The sequence below is a fragment of the Syngnathoides biaculeatus genome, unplaced genomic scaffold (assembly GCF_019802595.1).
Source record: "Syngnathoides biaculeatus isolate LvHL_M unplaced genomic scaffold, ASM1980259v1 ctg177_pilon_pilon, whole genome shotgun sequence".
In the NCBI taxonomy this organism is placed as follows: domain Eukaryota; kingdom Metazoa; phylum Chordata; class Actinopteri; order Syngnathiformes; family Syngnathidae; genus Syngnathoides; species Syngnathoides biaculeatus.
This window is the reverse complement of record NW_026907438.1, coordinates 1-20666: the sequence shown is the minus strand read 5'-3', so window position 1 is coordinate 20666 and position 20666 is coordinate 1. Positions and strand designations below refer to the sequence as shown.

The 20666-nt window shown below is 40.3% G+C and overlaps 1 protein-coding gene across 2 annotated transcripts; it reads left to right on the top strand.

Annotated features, from left to right (window-relative positions):
* Positions 1–284: 284 nt before the first annotated feature.
* LOC133497135 (vacuolar protein sorting-associated protein 8 homolog) lies at positions 285–6168 on the top strand. Of its 2 annotated transcripts, XM_061813308.1 has the most exons (4): positions 321–577; positions 2482–2526; positions 5414–5485; positions 5875–6168. In XM_061813308.1, the coding sequence occupies exons 1-4, from the start codon at positions 389–391 to the stop codon at positions 5998–6000; spliced, it is 432 nt and encodes a 143-aa protein (XP_061669292.1). In that variant the 5' UTR covers positions 321–388; the 3' UTR covers positions 6001–6168. The 2 variants fall into 2 exon arrangements, with proteins under 2 accessions (XP_061669293.1, XP_061669292.1); XM_061813309.1 differs by lacking the exon at positions 2482–2526 and having other exon boundaries at positions 285–577.
* The last annotated feature ends 14498 nt before the right edge of the window (positions 6169–20666 follow it).

The window sequence follows — 20666 nt, the reverse complement described above, 5'->3', positions numbered from 1 at the left end:
GAAATCCAAAGGAAATGTATGTAAACGTTTTCACCCAAATAAAATAAAATACAATTCTCAAAGAAATTCTCTCATCGTTTATCAAATTTAAATAATTTTGGTGATCTTGACTAACCTTAACTAAGAAAGGTTTTGTCTGGTTTGATGTCAGACTGTGAGACTGTGTTTTTGCAGTGTATGTAAACGTCTGGCTTCAGCTGTAAGGGTATAGTACTTATGTATCTCTTTTTTTTTTCTCCAACCATTTTTCTCCAATCTATCATAGTCCTCAGAATTTGTCATTATGTACAGCAATAGTGTCAACTGTGCTCCTGCCGTCAAGAAGATTTTTTGTTATCCTGCTCACCATTCAACTCGTCAACAACATTCAATTGCATTCTCAGTAGTAATGCTTCTTGTTTGTCTTAGCTGTGGCCACCTATACCACGTCCAATGCCTGCAGCAGACTGTGGACTGTGGGTTGCCATGTACTTCAGAGCAGCAGCAGCAGTGGAGTTGCTACAAGTGTTCTACCACTCACAGAGAAAGAGGTCCGCAGTACACCATGCCAAAGAGTCACTGCACATCCCTTGCACAGGTTTGTAAATTTGGCCACTAAATTTGTGCTACATCACTCGGTCCAAAATTTTAAGGAAAAAAATTCCCCCACAATACAAAATTGTAATACAGCAATGTTATTGCGAGTGACAAGTGCGTACAGTACGTTAACTCCACTATAGTTATGAGCCATTTAACATCAACTTCAGTTGTAACGAAATGCTGTACATAAGCTCAAACATCTATCCATCCATCCATTTTCTTCACCGCTTATCCTCACGAGGGTCGCAGGGTGTGCTGGAGCCTATCCCAGCTGTCAACGGGCAGGAGGCGGGGTACCCCCTGAACTTGTTGGCAGCCAATCGCAGGGCACATTGAGACAAACAGCCGCACTCACAATCACACCGAGGGGCAATTTAGAGTGTCCAATTAATTTTGCATGTTTTTGGAATGTGGGAGGAAGCTGGAGTGCCCGGAGAAAAACCCACGCAGGCACGGGGAGAACATGCAAACTCCACACAGGTTATTGAACCCGGGACCTCAGAACTGTGAGGCCAACGCTTTACAAGCTGAGCCACACAAGCTCAAACAGAATTCAAGGATTTTGGTGAAATTAATAAATAAAGTTACAAAAACTATCAATGTTTCCCTGCCTGCTACATTTGTTGTTCTGCAGAGTAAAAATATTTTAATATATTTCCATGTGAATGGATATTTGTCCCAGTGTGCCTTGCGATTGGCTGGGAACCAGTTCTCTCCTGCCTGATGATAGCTGAGATAGCACTTGCAACCCTTGTGAGGATAAGCAGCTTGGAAAATGGATGGATGGATGCTTTCATGTTTTTTAATGAACTTCGTAGGTTAAAGTGTTGAACCACTTACTAGTTTGTTTAGGTTTCAGTACAGATGTTATAAAATTGTCAGTTTAAAAAAAAAAAAAAAACTTGACAACTATTGTGATTCTACAATACGAAATAATATAGTGTGGGGGTTTTTTCTTTTTTGTTTTTTCTTGACGATATCACCCTGCCCGAGATCCTAGGCCTAAGGTTCGAGAGAGCAGACTTCGATGGTTTGGACATGTTCAGAGGCGATAGTGTGAGTATAATTGGTGCTGAGGATGGAGCTGCCAGGCAAAAGGGCGAGAGGAAGACCAAAGAGAAGGTTTATGGATGTTGTGAGGGAAGACATGAGGGCAGTTGGGGTTAGAGAGGAAGATGCAGGAGATAGGCTAAGATGGCAAAAGATGACACGGTGTGGCGACCCCTAACGGGACAAGCCGAAAGGAAAAGAAGATGATTTGAGTCCTTCAAATATGAAATGCATGATTATGATTATTTTTACAAATAATTTAAGTATAATGGAAGTTAGGTGGTCTGATTTTCATTTTGGTTTTTTTCTTAATCCTTTATTGTCATGTAATGTTCATTTTATTCTGTGTAGCATCTTTGCATCAACCCTGTGTCGCGTATCTTGGTTTTGGATAAAAAGCATAATTGGGCAAAGAATATGCTTATTACTTCTGGTTTAGCTTTATGTATGCCTAATGTTAAAAATTAAACCGGGCCCTGATCTGAATCATATCAAAAACCTGTGGGCAGAAAAGGCATGTACGAACAAGGCAACCAACAAACCTGACTCAGTTATACCAGTTCTGTCAGGAGCAATGGGCCAGGATTCCTGCCGAGTACTATCAGAAGCTGGCAGAAGGTTCCCAAAACGTATGACCTGCTCATGGAGTTCTAAGGAAATGCTACTCAGACTAAAGAAATGTATTTAACTGTATATAGCCTCATGAATATACAATTTTAGGGCCATATCCTACAGCTCAATTGGCCACCAGTAACACTGCCAGCAGAACCAGAGAAATGTTCGCAGGTGCAGCATGTCTGGTGAAATGTTTGACTACTATTACACTATTCTCAGCATCGTTTCCTGTTTCAGGCTCGAATTTTATCCATGCATTGTGATGAAGCTCGTTGGAAGAAGGTAAGGATTTATCAAGTCTTGAAAAGATGGATCTGACAACACAAATAGGTTGTAATCCTGTATGATTTAAATATGATCAAAGTCCCCCTAATTTCCTGCAAAAGAAGAAAAGATATTAAATTTTATCAAGATTTTTGCAGGGTTTTACCACAGTTCTAGTTCATCCTTGCTGAAAACTTGGGCGGTTCTGGATATCTCCAACTCACACAGGTTGAGTAGGCGTACCAACAAATTTACTGCTTAACTCCTGACAAAACCTGGATAATGCAAAGTCACGGGAAATTAACCAGGGCACGATGAATCCTGAATGTAAAATATTCCACACACAAATAAAATGTGTTTCAGGCTAATACAGATAACCGAAACCCTAATTGGTATTTGGAGCAAGCATTTGTTCGGGGTTTAAAAAAAAAAAAAAAAAACAGAGAAGGGAAAATTTTGCTGTCAAAATTTTACTTCATGTCTTGATTTGCGAAAGAACTACTCTGCCTTTTCCACATTTGTGGATCTCAGAGGGTTGAGGTCACAGGATGAGTGTGGCTAAGTCAGCCATAACTTGTCTGAGGATTTGTTTCGTCTGTTGTTACAGTGCATACAATACTACATCCATACATACATACTTTTTGTGCATACAATATATTCTATGGAGTTCTTAAATTGTTCTAAATTTGTGTTTTTTTTGTCATAAGACGGACGACTGGTTAGCACATCTGCCTCACAGTTATGAGGACTTGGTTTCTAATTCGGCCTCTCCTTTGTGGAATTTGGATGTTTTCCCCTTTTTTTTTGTCCTTGTACTCCGGTTTCCTCCCACATCCTCAAACCATGCACAGTAGGTTAATTGAAAACACCATAGGTATGAATGTGAGTCCAAATACAGCATTTGTTTGTATGTGCCCTGCAATTGGTTGGTGACCACTTCAGAGTGTATTCTGCGTCTATCCCAAAGTCAGCTGGGGTGGGCTCCATGACGCCCGCTACCTGAGTGTGGATAAGTGGTTAAAAAAAATCAATGGATGTCATCATAAATGACCGTCCATGCACAGCCCAAAAGAGCAACGTGGGTTTCCCTTCCCATGAGCTCGCCGTCTGTGGGAGGGGCCATCAGGGTTTTGTGTAGTGTGAGCTGGACAGTGGCCGAAGGCAGGGACCATGGCGATCTGATCCCTAGCTACAAAGGCTGGCTCTAGGGATGTGGAATGTCACCACACTGGCAGGTAAAAAGCTCAAGCTGGTGTGTGAGGTTGAGAAGTTCTGACTCTATATAGTCGGGCTCACCTCCACACACACTTTGGGCTCTACTACTCATCCTTTTGAGAGGGGTTGGACCTTTTTCCACTCTGGAGTTGCCCACAGTGAAAGGCGCCAAGCAGGTATGGGAGTACTTCTTGCTCCCCCAGCTTGGCACCAATAGGTTTGGGCTCACCTTGGTAGACAAGTGTGTAGCCTCCCCCCGCCATAACGAATACCATGCATAAGGGTGTCCACGGGCTCACTTGCCACTAGGACACCCTATGTCGCAGTTCAATGACCAACTTTTTGGTCATCTCATCCGACTTGCGCCCAAAAGTTCAGATTTCCAGATTTTGGCGTTTACATGTATTCAACAATTTAGGACATAGCACCTTCTGTTTGAACCCACCCACTTTTCAAGCAAGTATCGTTACATGTGACAGATGGGTGTTTTTAGTTTCCTTTTAGATTGATTACTTAAACAATTGGTGTTTGGTAAGTCTTTAACTGTAAAAACTGCATTTGCTGTTAAGCTCATATGAACACCAGCAACCTGTCTAGAAAAGCAAACCTTTTAAAGTAAAGAGAAGAAGGAAAATCAATCAGAGCTATTGCAAATGAGACAACAATTTGGAATGTCCTAAAAAAATTGAAACTACTGATGTACTGAGCAAAAAACATTGAACACGTCGGCCAAGGGTAAAAACAGCAGTTGATAATGGAAACATTGTGAGAGCTGTTAAGAAACCCTCAAAAAGTGGCAGGGGCGTAGCCAGGCCACTGCCCTGTGCACGGCTGCTTGCAGCAGCAGCTCATTATCTCTATGCCATATATTTAAGCCTTGTGTGTTGTATCACTAGTTGCCAGTTTGTTGTATGAGACAGCATTGGTCTCCGTCAGTATACAAGCTTCTTGTGTATTTGCCTCGTTGTCACGGTTAGCGTTCCTGTGCCACTACAGCCAAGTCTAGTTAAGCCTTGTTTTTGCCTAGTAGTTATCCGATCTTGTTTTCATGTTTTTGGACCTTGCCTTTTGCCACGTGTTTTTGTGCCTTTGCCTTTGTTGGATTGGCTACCTTTGTATGACCTCTGCCTGGAATAAAATCACCCTCGAAATCATGTCACTGCCTCGGAGTTGTGCATTTGGCTGCTACCCCTTGTTCCATGCTCGTGACAAAGACAACATTCAGTGACATCACTGCCAACCTCCACGGTGCAGGGGTGAAGGTGAATAAATACACAGTACAGGGCATACCACAAGATGCAAATCACTCTTCACCATAAACAAGGCCATTATTATGCAAAGGAGTGATGTGAAAAAGTGAAGAGATGAGCCACAGAGGTTTTATGGACTGATGAGACCAAGATTAAGAGATACTAAAATGATGAAAAGGCCAAAGTATGGAGAAAGAAAGGATCTGCTGATGACCCAAAACACAGAAAATCATCTCTGAACCATGGTAGAGGACATGTCAATGCGTGGGCTAGTCTTTGTGAAATACACTTCAATGACCAGATAGGATCATGAACAACTGGCAGTGTCAAATATTGTTTTTTTGTGAACATGAATTTCTAGTTTTTACTGAAGTTTTGCTCAGTTTAAACATTTTCCCAATTTTCACATTTGGTTCTTATTTTGACATTTTTTTTTTCAGGAAGGAAGACTGGACATTCAACAAGAACAGTCCTGGGATCAGCTGCATTGTTTGTACAAAGGACCATCGAGAGTAAGTAAATTCTTCTGCTATACCACTGGTTGAAAAGCATTGCTTCACCTAGTGTACCTCGCTTAAATTTTTTTGCATGAGAACCTGCATGTGCTTCATCAGCTCTGTAAACTTGGCAAGGGGCAGAGCTTTTCCTTTGCGAGGCGCCGACTACATAACTGCCCAGATGAGTTCGGCTCATCCCAGCTTCGAGTGTTTGGCCAAAGGAGGCGAATTTGTGCATCATCTGCACTTTCGCACATGGATTCCCAATTATCCGCGCAAACATCATTGACAGCAAATAGTCTACTTGGGTCAGGAGCATGTGGAAGAGTGGTGCTTTGCTGAGTTCTGGATTAATTGTGCCCTCTCTCACTCAGTATCTCTTTCTCATGCTTTCTCATTCCCAGTTGTCCATCCTGGCAGAGCTCTCTCACCACCACCACAATAAGAGAACAGGGATTATTTTTCAAGGTCATCCAGCACAAGAGGGTTTCAGTCTTAAGCTATCTCCTCCACCTGTTTTGGAAGAATAGTACTGTGTAGAGTTTTAGTTCTTCTTGAGGAGCACGTTGCAGTTCTTTTCTTTTCATCTTAAACGGGATAAGTTGTATGGAAGATTCAGAGTGATTGGATGATTGATTGTTTAGTATTGCTTTTAGTTTTCCTGCCCCAATATTATCAGTATTACTTGGATCAGAATAACTTTGGAACCCGTGAGACTTTTGATCTGTTGGGGAAAATGGTACACAATATAAATCTAATTTCTTTCAGCTGTTGTGATATTACAGAACATAAATAGAACTGAGTTTCCCAAAATTATTTTGGACCAAAAATGCCTTTTTTCTTTTTCATTTTTCCTAAAAGAGTTTTTGTGAACAGTCAGTAGAACAATTGCAGTTTTTATCAGGTTTCATTTTTTTGATGTATTGTATTGCTCAGGTCAGAATTTTAATTTTCAACAACTTCTCAATCTTCAGGGCAATTTGGCAGTGTTGTTTTTATTTGTGAAACGAGTTTGCAAATATTGTACATCATATAGATGCGTATGTTATAATGGTCTGCCGTTTCCCTCCAAAAACTTTCTTGATCAAATTGTTTTATTGTTGATCAAAAATGGTTTTATAGTAGAGTTATAAAACACTAGTTTTCATCACCAAAGTCTTGTCCCCTCCAAAAAAATGGATTGAAAAATTCTGATAAAATTTGGGTCAAGCCCTTACTGTTATTTTCTATTACATTTTCCATCAATGTTTTTTCCCCCAGGGTCATTCTTGCCTTTCTCTAACAAAGGCGAAACGTTTGTTGGCACATTTGATTCAACAGTTTCCAAAAATAGCTTTGAGGACCTCTGAAAAGGTGCCAATTTGCATTTTGCCATTCATATTAACCATTTAAATGTAAGCACTGTTGCAGAAGCACAACGCACTGTTAGGTCTTGACAATTTTGAAAGGGACAAGTAAACTGGACAGGGCTCAGCAACCACACAAAAAAAAGCAAGAGAGAAAAAAAAAAAAAAAAAAAACGAGGTTATTGGTTGCAAGGTGGCGAGTGAAGTTGGAGGTTTCAACACAAAAAGATTGAAGCAGAGAGGATGAGGACCCCAAATGTTATATCCTGAAAAAAGATATTTGTAAGAGGGCCACCATTGTAGGAACCACATTCTCAATCATGGGCTCTTCCTTTTAGGTTGGTTTTTTTTCCATATTTTTTCTCCTTTTTCCCTTTTGTGGCAATGTTAAAAACTGATGCTGTTTTTTTTAATTTAATCTTTTCTGTATCACAATTTAAACTGAGGTCTGTCAAAACAAAATTGCCGTGGAAGGAAAAATTGAAAAACTGTCATTACAGGGTCTCTGGCAACACAATCCTCCACATAACACCTAACAGTTGTGTTGTTAATTTACAATCTAAAATAGTTACCAAAAATTGTTAGCTAACTTTTTCATCTTGTACCTCCCTGTAGAGTATATTTTGTGTTACTTTACAACATGACTAAGCATTATTTTATAGTTGAAACAGTGGGGTTTGTTTAATTTACCCAAATGCAACAAAAAAGGGTTTTTTTTTTTTTCCTCACTTTGCTGGAAGTCAAATCTGGACAAAACAAAAAAAACACTTTTCAGGCTGCACTTTGAAATTTGTTGAAATTTTGAGGGGGGGGTTATGTATATATGAGTAAGTGGGCTATGTGCCCCACAGGTAGGGATGTGACCAAGAGTCGGAAAGAGGAGGAAATCTGTGGAAAGGACGTATCGGAGATGAATTGATGTTGTGAAGTAGTTCTGAGCCATCACAGACAGGAGAGTTTGATAGTGATGATTGTTTTGTAATGGACATTTTGGTGAAGGGACAATTTGAGGGGCGATGATGAAAGGAAAAGAAGTGATTTGGTTAAAGTTTTAGGCATCAGGAAAAAGGAACTTGAGGGGGACCAGATGGTGGGTGAAAAAACTTTGGCCAGGGAAAAGGATGGGAAAAATGGCAGTGTTTGTGAAAACAAACTTTTTTTTTCCCAAAAAAAGAAGGACAACAAAAAACATTTACAAGTTGGGGGGGGACCTTTACCAAAAGAGCGGGAGGGTAGAAAGCACGCCCAGGTTGGATTATATTCGGGTTGGAGATGATGTAAATCTGAAGGAGTTAATTGTAAAAGGTAAGGGGGAGCGAGGGAGGGGAAGTGAGAAAAAGAGCGAAAACACAGGGGATGGGGTGTGTACAACGGGAACACTGGTGGGGGGGGTAGGGGGAAAAAATAAGGAAGGGAAACAAAAGAGGGTAGAAGCAGGACAAAAACCAGGGGTGGTGGAAGGGAGAAAAGCGGAAGAAAAAAAGGGAATGGGCTGTGTGGCCTTCCGGAAAAGTTTTGGTGAGGGACAGGCTCTCGATGGGACAGGAAGGGAAAAAAGACCTTCCTGGGAAAAAGAATGGGGGGAATAAATTTACCCAAAGGGTGATTCAGGAGGGGGACCAGGCCAGGAGAGTACGTTGGTGTGGTCTTCTGCGTAAGTAAAAGGGAGGACGGAGGACCCTGGAGTTTTGTGGAAACCCCAAAAAATCCAGGAAGTTTTCATTAAACAAGGGTTTGGGAAAGAGATTAGTTAAAAAGGAAGGAATTGCGGACCCAATGAGGGGGGGGAACTGAGGGAGAGGCCGGAAAAAAGGGGAGGAAAAAAACCTTTGAGATTCGAACCATTTTAGGGCAAAAAGGTAGAGGGTGGCCGAATTGATAAATGTTTGTACACCCAGGTTGGGAGGAAAACAAAAAAAGAAGGAGAAAAAAAAGGGCATTCTATACAAAGGTTGGGGACCCAAGGGGGGACAGAGGGGGGAATCGGGAGGGGTCGATTAGAGTTTGAAGGAAGGATGTGCAGCCAGGTAAGGGAGAAGATTAAGGGATAGAGGATTTTGCGAAAATGTAATGGGAATGGTGACAGTAGTTTGTTGCGTGCGTCCTTCAAAATTGCGGCTCTTCTACTCTTTCTTCTCTCTTTTCCTTTTTTTTTTTTCTTTTCTTTTCATCCCAAAATTCAAAAAACTTCTCAAAAAAAAGATTTCCTTTCCCAATCTATTTGGAAGGCACAGTGATGGATTTTAAAACCCCATTCACTTTCTTGGATCGGCCCCCCCTCTTCCTTTCACTAATATGTTCCATTACAAGCTGCACCCAATTCCACCAAAAAACTCTTTATGTCTGGGGAGCTCAGTGTTTATAACTTATTTTACTACTTACCAATAAACTATGTTAATACTTCATTTTATTTGCTTAAAAATAGAACCTTATTTACATTAATTCAAAACAGGATTTTAAAATGTTTGTCCATTGCTTAATCAGGGGGGACAGGATGTTTGTGGGAGTGTGTGGGTTGGCTTGGTCCTTGATCTTTGTACCCCAAAGAGGGAATCGGGGCTGGTGTATCCTTTCCTTTCCCAGGGCGTTGGTGTGGGAGGACGGAATTACCAAACCAGAGTAAAGGAGGCGGGGAAAGAAAAAATCCCCATTCCCAGCCACAGGGAAAAACCAGATTTTGCTTTGGGGCGGGGGGGGCCAGCCACTTTTTTAACCCATGGGAAACACCCCATACATATAAAAAAAAAAAAAAACCATTGTTTTTACGGGGCAGCAGTCTTGTCTCTTTTGGGCTTTCCTTAACCATAGCGTTTTTTCCGTGGACCAATGCTGTTTTGGCGCCCTTCCCGGCACTTTCTTGCAAAAAAAAAAAAAACCCTTGTGAGGGAAATATTAAAGCAGCTCAGGAAAAATGCAATCGATAGCTGGGGGGACTATTTCAGTAAAAAAAAAAATGTTCTTTTTTGATTTGAATCATACCAAAAAAAGGCGCAATTTTTGTTCCATTTGGGTCTTTCCATTAAAAAATAAAAGGGGTATTTCCACGTTTGGGTTGTGGCAGGGAAAAAAAAAAAAAATGCACAAACAAATTTTTCCTTTTGAAAAAAACATTCCCAGAGTGGCTTTAAAAAATATATTAAGAAATTGGGGGAACCTGGAGGGGGACACTTTAAAAATGTTGCTTTAGTCCCAAAAGGCTTTTTAAACAAAAAAGGGCCATGGACAACCACACAACCAACAAAAAAAAAAAAAATGGCAAAAGTATAGGAACAAAAAAAAAAATTAACTCCAAAAAAAACTACCCAAGTTTTTGTTCATTCTCTGTAAAAAATACCACTCTCCTCCACAAACTGCAACAAATCGAGATTTTTTCAAAAAGCCACGGGCATGAGTTTGGGGGGGCCGGCAAAACCCTTCTTTCCTGTTAACTGCATGCTTTGCCGTGGCGGGTTTGCTGCCCTTTGTTGTTTGGCTTGCTAATCTTGCTTTTTGCTCTCCCTTCTAGTGGAACCACTGAGGGTTGTTAATGTCAGCTTCTTGGAAAAAGTGTTCCCTGTTTTTCCTGCTTTCTCCCATTCAAGGTCAGCAGGGGGGGCCATTTCCAAGCAATTTGTACCAACCATTTTACTTCTAAGCATTTTTACCAACCATTATTGTTGAATTAGGGGCCAGGGTGTCTTGTAAGCTTAAGCCCACACCATTTTGGCTTGAATGGGTTGTAATGGAGGTGATTTCAACCTTTAAAACTGCTTTTGGGACACGGAACCTGTTCACCATTGGTCCTCAGGTTCTTTTGATATTCCAAAGCCACAATATGTTTAAAGCCCGAGCATTGATTGAGCAAGGTGAACCCTTTACAGTGGGTTCCATTTTGCTGAAGTTGGAAAAAAAAAAAATTTGGGGCGGTGGTTTAATATTTAAAAAAAACACCCCCCCACGGTTCCTTTTTTTTTTTTTAAAAACTTTACATATAAAAAAACTTGGGAATTTTTGATAGGGACTCTCACCACTTCAACCCCCCATTAACTTACAAGTATTTTGTTGGGGGAATTAACGGTTTTGTAAGATCTAAATTTAGAGGGCAAGAAAAAAATATTTCAGGCCATGTTGATGGGCGGGAAAACCCACCAACCCCCACACTGTCTTAAAAAAAAACCAGCGTTTGTGGCGTCAGTTGAAATGGACAATTCCCACATGGGGCCTACAAAACAAATTTGCTAATTTTGCTGTAAGGCGCCATACAGGGTTATATTTGATAAAGCGCGCAGTTTTACGGGGGGCAAAAAAACATCAATTAAAATAAATCCCAAAATTTGTTTCCTGGCCTTATGGAATTCCATTCTACGGGGGCGCCTTCTTTGGTCAAAACTCAACAATTGGGGGGACTTTTGGTCCATTGGGGCCTGTTTTAGTCTGATTTATTTGATCTTCTGAAGCGGCATCCTTAGTCAATAGGGGGGGACAACCATGGCAAGGGCCAAAACAAATCTCTGCTGTTCATGGTTTTGTGTTGGATTAGCTTTTTATCCATTTTTGTTCCAAGAAAGATTTTTCTTTCCACACTGGAAGAAAAAGGGTTGGGGGATGTGGTGGAAGGAAAGCAGAGTGAGGAAAAAAAAAAAAAACAGTGTCACAAAAGTTTTTTTGCAGGAGTTCGTTTGGGGCATTGGGGGCATACAACACAGGCTGAGTTGCAATGAATGAGTAAAAATTTTCGAGGAAAAAGATTTGTTTTGCTTTTTCAGAAATTCAGGAGGGGACTCATTTAACAAAAAAAAAAAAAAAAACCCCACTGTTCAGCTCACTGAAAAAAAAGCCACATAAATTCAAAAAAAAAAATTTTAAATTATGGACCACTTTACCCATTTGCTCCTAGGTGTGATCTGTGGAGTGTGGACAAAAAAACTGTTGGGTCTGTTTCTATGGTGGCCGTGATTGGCTAGCAACCAGGTTTAGGGGTTGTACCGGCGGCCTCTACCCGTTTTATAGGCTGGGATTAGGGCTTCCTCGGGGACCCCCTTGTGAGGATTAAAAGCACCTAATTGGAAAAAAATGGGGGGAGGATGCGAAAAGAGGTAGAAAAAAAGTGTGTTTTGGGAATGGTTAAATTTAGCACTTTTCTTATTTCACCTCTGCATTTTAGGGTTTCTGTCAGGGTTGCCCTGGGAGAGCTGCCTGATTATCACTTGTTTCCTGGGGAAAAAAAATTATTTAGTTAATAATGTTTTTGGCATTTACCCCAAGGTGATTTGTGGTTGTTCTATTGGACAAGGACCCAGGTCCTTCAGGGGAAGACGGCCCCAACCAAATTGGATTCCAGGTCAAAATGGGAAAGTGTCTTGGCCAAAGGACAATCTGAAAAAAAAAGGGAGATGGGGGCGGGGGGGGCCCGTTGCACCCCTCACATACTGTATACTTGAACCTGATTTTTTATGGATTGATATAAACCAGGGGGGCAATTGGGTTGGCAGGTGGTAGGCTTTTGCTTTGTGTTCTGTGTCAAAAAAAAAAAAGAAAAAGCAATTCTTCAGGGGGAAAAAAGCTTCTTGTCAGGAAGGGAAGGTTTTTAAGGTTGGGACGAAAATCGGTGCCCAATTAAGTTCTACGACTATAGTTACTAATTACTAGTTAACTGACTGGGGGACCAGCAGAATATGGGGGGTGTTGTTCCCAAGAAAGGCCCAAGGCAGAAAAAAGAAAAATTAGTAGGGTTTGCTTGGATTCAGGAAATAAATTAAAATGGGGACTTAATTTTGCCAGAGGGGGAAAAAAAAAAAAAAAAAAAAAAACTGTTGAATGGCCTTGCTTAGGTTTTGATTCTGTAGCGCCTTTAAAAACCAAAAAAAAAAACAAGAAAGGGGAAAAAGCTGGGAAGAAGGGGAGCTGGTGGGGCCAGGGGATGGCTTGAGGTCCGAAAAAAAGTAATAGGGGGCCTTGCCTTCTGGGACTAGTTCGAGTGGGCTGGGAGGTCTTCAAAGGGGTGTGGGGGGGGGAAAGGGAATGGGTGCTGACAATTTCCGTTCAGTGGTTTGGGTTTTTAAATATGGCTGAGGTTAAAAAACCTTCTGCCCAAAAGGAGTGGGAACCCAAAAAAAATTCCTCCAGGGAGCGATGTGTGAAAAACTCATCCAAACCCTCTCAGATTTGTCTTGAAAGTTTTTGTGGGAACCCACTTTGTAAAAAAGCAATTACTTCCAAAGACGGCGTTGGGCCAAAAAATTCTCCCCACAAATCAGTTTGTAAAAAAAAGGGTTTCCCAAAATTCTTCACCAAAAAAATGCTTTGGATTTTGGGTTATTGCATTGCCATGGAGGGGCAGAACCATTTTCTTAGGTTCAAAAGCAAAAAATAAAAACACCCACAAATGAAATGTTCCCAGGGGGGAAAATTTTTTTTTTTCAAATGAAAATCATTATTTCCTAAAAAAAAGGGGTATATAATTTAACCTGTTGGTTTTGCCTGTGTGATATTCCAAAATTTTGTTTCCACCTAAAAAAAAAAAAAAAAAAAAAAAAAACAGGTAGTATAGTTTGAGGAATTTAAAAAAAAGTTTCAGAAAATGGATGGATTGCCCCCCCCCCCAAAAAAAAAAAATTTTCTTTCACATGAGGGGGAAAGGTTGTTGAATTATTTTTTAACCAGGGCACTTGTTTAACGCCAGACTTGCTTAGTGAGCAAAGGTTTACTTTTATCACCAGGGGCTACTTGCAAGATTGAATGTGGTGGTCTCCAAAAAAAAAAAAAAAAAAACAGGGCCTTTATTCTTCTTTTTTTCAGGGGATAAAAAAAAAAACTTGTCCTGCGACATATTGGACCGATCACTTTTTGGAAAGGATGCAAAAAAAAAAACTGGCTTCATTTTGCTTTTATTGGGGGGGGGCTTTTTACAGTGTCATGCTCGGAGTTAAAACTCCATTGTTTTAGTTGTTTTCCTTGGATTAAATTGATACAGCCCACAGGGAAAATGTACTCCAATTCAGGCTTTAATTTTCATGAAAAAAACATTTTTTAAAAACTAGTGGTTAACATTTTATGCTAGGATTTAAAACAAAAACAAGAAAAAAAAAAAAAAAAAAAAAAAACTTTTCATTAAGCCTTGAAAACACCCAAACACAAGGAAAAATCCATGGGAGAACAAGAATTTTCACAACATCCAGTTTTATATTTGTTGATAAAAGCTTTCAAGTTCAAAGGGGCACTGAGGAAAATTTTTTCAAATTCTCTGAGGGGGGGAACACCCAACTTGTGGTCCATTGATTCTTTACTGTAGGTTACAGTTATTTTTTTCCCAGGTTATTTGATCATCCCATTATGAGGAGGGGGATATACGTTGTTTTTTTGATTTAAATTTTTACTATGTTCGAATTTTTATCAAAAGGCTTTTCCACAAGCAAAAAAAATTTCCTTTCCAACCCAACTGTCCTTTCAACCCCAGGCCTTTTACCAATGCACCCGCTTTTAACTCTGAAAAAAGGGGGACAAAATAAATTGAAAATGCAATCCAAAAAAAAAAAAAAAAAAAAACAAAAAAAAAAAAGGGTTGATTTTTAAAAAAAAAAAATACTCCCAAACATTTTACCATTTTGATGTGTAAAAACTCGAGTTGGAAACAAAAACTGAACCTTTTGCTGTTTACAGCGCGCATTTTTTTTACTGTTCTGCCCACATTTTTCATAGCTTAAAATTCACCAACAGAATCTCTTGGGCCTTGTGCCAAACCTTAAATTGGTTCCAACAGTTTTACCCACCAACAAAACAACAGGGGGAGGGAGGACAAACCAAACAAAAAAACAGGCATTAAAAAAAAAAAAAAACTAAACATTTTTAATTTTTGAAGGGTTTTCAAAAAATTGGCAAAAAAAAAAAAAAAAAGCTCCTCTTTAAAAAAAAAAAAAAAAACTGGAAAATTGGTAAATTGTGGAGGGAAAAAAAAGGACTTGACGATGATTTTTGCCAGTTTTGCGAATTCTTTTGGGAAGCAAAAAAAAAAAACAACCACTTTTAGAGTACAACTAAAAATTTAAATTGTGAATTTTAATTAAATTCTATTTTTATGGACTAGATTTTTTTCTAACAACCACCATTGAAAAGTTTCATCAGGATTTCTTAAAGAGGGCTCAAAGTGTCGTTCAAACGGGGATGATTTTTTGGGTTATTATTAATGAAAAAAAAGGCCAACAGCCCCAAATGGTTTGTCCAATTTTGTGGCCTTTTCACCCACAAAAAAAAAAAACAAAACTTGGGGGGTTTTGAACGTATCAGGCCTTTTTTGATAAAACTCCCGTCATTGGAAAAAAAATTCCCTTCTCGAGGGAATTTGTTTTCAAGGAAAAGAAGCCAGGGAAGGATGTTACAGGGGGGGACAAGAGGCCGGCCACACCTAGTTGCCCCACTTTGTTTGTTTCCAATTAGTTTTTTACATTCTGGGAAAGGTAAGATCATTGGTTCCTTCGTGTTAGCCAAAAAAAAATCCCGGCTCATGGACATTTGCTGAGACAATTGCTTGAAAACTTGGGAGAATGGGGAAATTACCCTGTCATTAAAGTTTGAAAAGAGGGGGAAACACCCCTGTTCGTTGTGAAAAAAATGGATGGCCACGTGTGCAAGGGAGGACGAAGAGCTTCGGGGTTTCAAAAAAAATTAAAAAAAAACAGGGTAAGGTGTTGTGTATTTACCAGACGGACCCCAAAAAAAAAAAAAAAAAAAAAAAAAAAAAAAAAAAAAAAAATTTGTTTTGGGGCGGACCACCTTAAAGCGGTGTTTCTTCTCTCAGGACCGCTAGCAAAAAAAGATACGCGTATGAAAATGTGTTTGATGGCATTAACAGCTATAAAAAAAAAAAAAAAATAATAGTGTGGGGCGGGGACCCAAACATTTGATCGGTTCTCTTCTAAAAACGCAAGAAAAAGATCCGCATATTGGGAAATGGTCGATGTTGTGCCGTGGATCCCAAGCCAAAAAACCCAATGTTCTCGATAGTGTTTTCATCGAGTACTGCGGCGCGACTTTAAAAACATTTACCCCCTCTCCTAAAAAAGCCAAAAACACCCATAGGCTAGGGCGGCTTCCACCTCCTCCTTATCTGCCCACCCATGGGTGCCAAAAAAAAAAACTCTGCCACCACCGCTGATGTGTTTTGCGAATCGGGCGGGTTTCTCACACCCTTCTGCGGAAAGGGCTACGGAGTCGGGGCTTTTGCGGGACGGGGCGGGGGGCCTCTTGAAGAACAAAAAAAAAAACCCAGCCGAGAAATGACGGTGTTTTACTCAGTTTCGGCGGTGCACGGACATTAAAATTTGCCACGGTTCGGGGTACTTGGGGGGAACTAAAAAAACTGCAAAGGGCACCGCTTCGGCTCTTGTCAGAACGGCCACCCCAAAAAATGGGAACGGATTGCGAAGGGGCGGGGAAATCGTGGGACAACAGGGATTTGGTGGTTGGGCCTACGGGTGATCGGATATTCAAACCTAATATGGGCTTGAAAAAAAAAACAAATTAGTGTTGGAATTGTTGGCCCTGAGGGCTCGAAACAATGTAGGTTAAGTATTTTGCCCGCGGTAAAAAAAAAAAAAAAAAAAAACAATTCACTTCGGGTTGGTTGGGTGTGGTCCCTTTTTGGAAAAGAAAAAAACCTCGTGTTCGGAAAAGGGGCGTCGGAAAAAAAAAAAAAAAAAAAAAAAAGGAAAAAAAAAAACAAAAAAAAAAAGGGAATCATCTCTGTTGTTTCAAGCCTTTCCGTAGTAAGGGGGGGCCGGGGGCCCAAACCTGGGGGGTTGTTTCAACGGCAGCAAAAAAAGACCATAAGCGGGGGAAGAGGCAAGGAAAGGGGGAAAAGGAGGGGAGGAGAACTAAATTGGCGGGGGACACAATCAGTTGGAGTCGGAGGGGGGGACACTTTTCAATGCGGCAAAAAAAAAAAACAAAACTTGTGCATTGGATGACGCGCTCTCCGCCCTTCACTTTTTTTTTCCCACACTATATTAACATTGAAGTGAAATAAAAAAAGTATATGCATTTTTTTCATTAAAATATTTATTTTAGAATTGTTTAATAGGGGATTGGACCACCGGGGGGCCTTTAAGTTATTAATGCGTTCTATGGCGGGGCCACCAAGGAACATTCAACATTCCTCAGTCTGGGACCAGGGGGGAATAGGCTCTGATGCATTTCGACAGGGCTTCCTCTCGGATAAAGGGTCTGTTCCAGAAAACCTAGAGTAGAGAAAAAAAAAAAAAAAAACACAGGCGGGGTTTTTTTTTTGCCCTGGAACCTGAAAAACCTTAATAATAATCTTCCCCCGATCTGGGGCAACCCATTTACGATAATTCAATCATCTATTTTTCCCATCGCTTTTACAGGTGGAAGTTCAGAGGGGGGAAATTAAAAGCTTTCAAGCCAGGGATTTACCAAGACTTCCCTTTCCCCCAAGGCCAATTCTTCCAGGCTCTTCTGGGGGAGTGGGAATTTCCGAGGGGTTTTCCGGAAAAAAAGGGGCCAGCCAAGAGTTTTTTCTTTCCAGGGTGGTTCCTGGGTCCCATCCCCGGGGGTTTCTCTTTCTGGTGGGGAACATTTTTTTGGGGGCCCGCGAAAAAAAAAACATCTCAGCAGGGAAGGCAGGTCCGCGGGAGGGGCATCCCAAATCATATGCCCCAGCCACGTTCTTGCTGGGCCCTTTCTTTCAAAATGCGGGGGAGGCGGGACCAGGGGGCTCGGGGGACAATTTGAGCCCCTCCCTTGGAGGGGGACCGAGGCGTCTTCACCCTATCTTATGGGAGAGGGCCCCCAAGACACAATGCGGAGGAAGGCAAAAACTTTCAATTTTCGGTCGCTTGTATCTGGGAAATCTTGTTTCTTTTTTGCCGCACAAAAAAACCCCAAAGGGGCCGTTTTTTTTGGCCCCTTAAGGTGAAGGGTAGGGAGGTAGATAGGGACTGGGAAAAATTGAAGGGACCTTCAACCCTATGACTTAGCTCCCGCTTTACCAAAGTCTGGCAATTCACTGAGGATTTGGCAAGAAAACTTTATTTCCCCATCTTGTGATTCTCACGCTTCCCATTTGTCTTCTCTCAACTAGTGGAAACAAAAGGAACCCCCAAAAAAATAAACTTTGAAAAAAACTCCTTTTCCAACCTTTGGGGCAGAATCGAAAGAGGAAGAGAAACCACGCCACCCCATTTTTGGACAGAGGGGACCCATTGTTTTCCATGAGTGGCTGGAGGAGGGTTTCTTGATTTCTCATCCCCAGGGCCGCCTTTCTTTAAAAAAAAACCCCCCAATTTTTACAGGGGCCCCCCAAAAGGGCTGGGGGCAATTAGGATTACCCCCAAAACCTGTCAGGCATCTCCTACACAGTGGGGGCCAAAATCCAGAGTGGAAAAACCAACAGGGTTCCAAAACCCCTCTTTGATAGGATTTGGGTTTGCCAAGAGCCCAAGCGGTGCGTAAGAAAGGAGGGAGTTCCGATTTTATATCTAGTCGGAAAAAAAACTCCGGGACCTCACGGGCCAACCACCTGCGGGGGATCCTTCCCTGCCAAAAAAGAGGGGGACCATTTTCCAATGAAATTCCCTTGGGGAGCTGCGTTCTGAGCTGGGGGATCGGAATTTGCCTTTGGCCCCCACCGCCCCAGGGCTTTTCACATAAAACCCGGGGGGGACCCCCCTATTGGTTCCACTCTCACATTTTGTGGTGAAGCGCCCATGGGAAATTTATGAATTTACGTTACGATTTTGAAAAAAAAAAAAAAACCACCAAAAAAAAAAAAAAAAAATTTACCCCCTTCACTTTGGAAGTAATTGGGGAAAAAAGTTTGGGGATTTTGGAGTTTTAAAAACAAAGGGATCACTCAATTTCTAAAAAAAAAAATTGCAATTCATGGTTTTCACGTTTAAAAAAAAGCGTATCCCCCAAAAAAAAAAAAATTTTTCAAATCCACAAAGTGGTTACCTTTCCTTTCAATTTACTATTAAAAAAAAAACATTCTAAAAATATTTTCTTCAAAACACGTTCGGGACTACTTTAGAAACAAAAAAACTTACCTTTTTTTTTTTCCCAGGGAAAAAAAAAGAAAAAAATTATAAAAAAAAAAAAAAAAAAAACTTTAATTCTACAAAAAAACCAAAAATAATCTTTTCAAAGAAAAGTAATAAACATTTTTAGCATTAAAGACCTGATTGTTCTCCATGTTTTCAAACTTCCAAAAAAAAAAAAAAAAAGATTTCCCGAGGAAAAAAAACAATGTCTCATGCCTAACCTGTTGAGACATACAAATACAAAAAAATGCTTTTCCGACATTCATCGACACCACACTTTTAAACCAGTGCCCATTCTCGATGACCTAGCAATCAGCTCGCGTTTAAAATTGAAACTATCATGAGTCATCGTCACAAACAAAAATGGTGCTCTGTTACCTAAACTTCCCTCAAAAATGCACTACTATACAATCGTTATCGATTTTCATTTAAATCCATATCCCGGAAAAATCAAGCTGCCCCCAAACAACCACTTTGCTTTTCACACGTTCTTACATCATATTTTATTGGTCCATTTGCTGTCAAAACTATTTGCACATTAAAATGCTCAGTTCAAAACAAAATCACAATCTGAAAACTAAGTCCTCATGTCATATCTCACTTGTACTTTCATGTTACATGTTGTAATAGTGTTTCCATTTTTTAGACATTCTTCCATTTTCATAACATCACAAGTTTGAATGTTAAGAGAGGTTTTCCTTGGCTACAGTTAAAGTATGATGTCCTTGATAAAATCTACACAAAGCATACCTTTCACATATTACCTTATCACCAGGCTTAACAGTAACTGCCACCACTGTGCCAGGCATAGGTGAACGCAGGATACTGCTCGTGTCTTCAGGAATTTTTTCTGGCATGTAGGAATTCAACTCTGCAGCCAACTTGGATAAAATGCGAACCTTATACTGTAAAAAAGGAAGAATTAACACTGTTGGAGAAAAGCAGCAAAGTGTCTGGAATCTGATTCAATGAACTTAAATATACAGTTTTTCACATAAGTCCCTAATCACATTCCAGCAACCATTTTATTTTGTGTGATAAAAATTACATTTGCATACTTATGGTAGTCAGTGCACAGCTTATATCACAATAACAGACTTTCCACCGATATGATCGGCTTGATCGGTAATGGATGATAATTAGCATTTTATGCTGATTGGCTGTTTGGTCTTAATGTCATAATTCAGTGATTGATCAGCTCCCCAAGAGAAAAACGATTTCTGTGTTCGTAATTTTTATCCTATATTTAAATCCAAAAGCTACTTTATTTTTCACCTTATCACGTGTCTTTTTACATACTACTGTAACTATCCAACCACCAAAAGCAATTAAAAAAAATAAAAAACATGGCCATGGTACACGTCTGAGACAGGTAACAAGTTATCCCGAAGTCAGACTAGAGCAGGGGTGGCCAACCAGTCAGAGATGAAGAGCCATGTTTTTTACAATTATGGCAAAGAGAGCATTATTACTCAGCGATTTGTTTTTCTTTTTTGGGGGGGGCCAGAAATTCCCAATAGGTGATCCGCGAAGCAGAGAGGGATTACTGTATAACTACATGAGGGAGAATGTGTGTGAGTGGTCACCAGTGCAGAGGACTATGACTAAAGGATCACTTGAGGTAGGCTGCTGTACTTTTACTGTGTAAAGACCATTATTTTCATTGTACAAAATGTAAAAATTACAAACATAATTTCAATGGCGTTAAAGGTGGGATGTTGTGTTAAAAAAACATAATACAATGATTTGACATGATCAACTTATATTTAATTGAAAACACTACAATGAAGAAATTTAACGTTTAAGCTGCTACACTTT

Excerpts from the sequence above, each read along its gene's own strand:
- LOC133497135 (XM_061813308.1), top strand. The coding sequence starts at position 389 with ATGCTTCTTGTTTGTCTTAGCTGTGGCCACCTATACCACGTCCAATGC. Across the intron at positions 2,527-5,413 it reads ATGAAGCTCGTTGGAAGAAG|GAAGGAAGACTGGACATTCA; the intron begins GTAAGGATTTAT and ends TTTTTTTTTCAG. Across the intron at positions 5,486-5,874 it reads TGTACAAAGGACCATCGAGA|TTGTCCATCCTGGCAGAGCT; the intron begins GTAAGTAAATTC and ends TCTCATTCCCAG.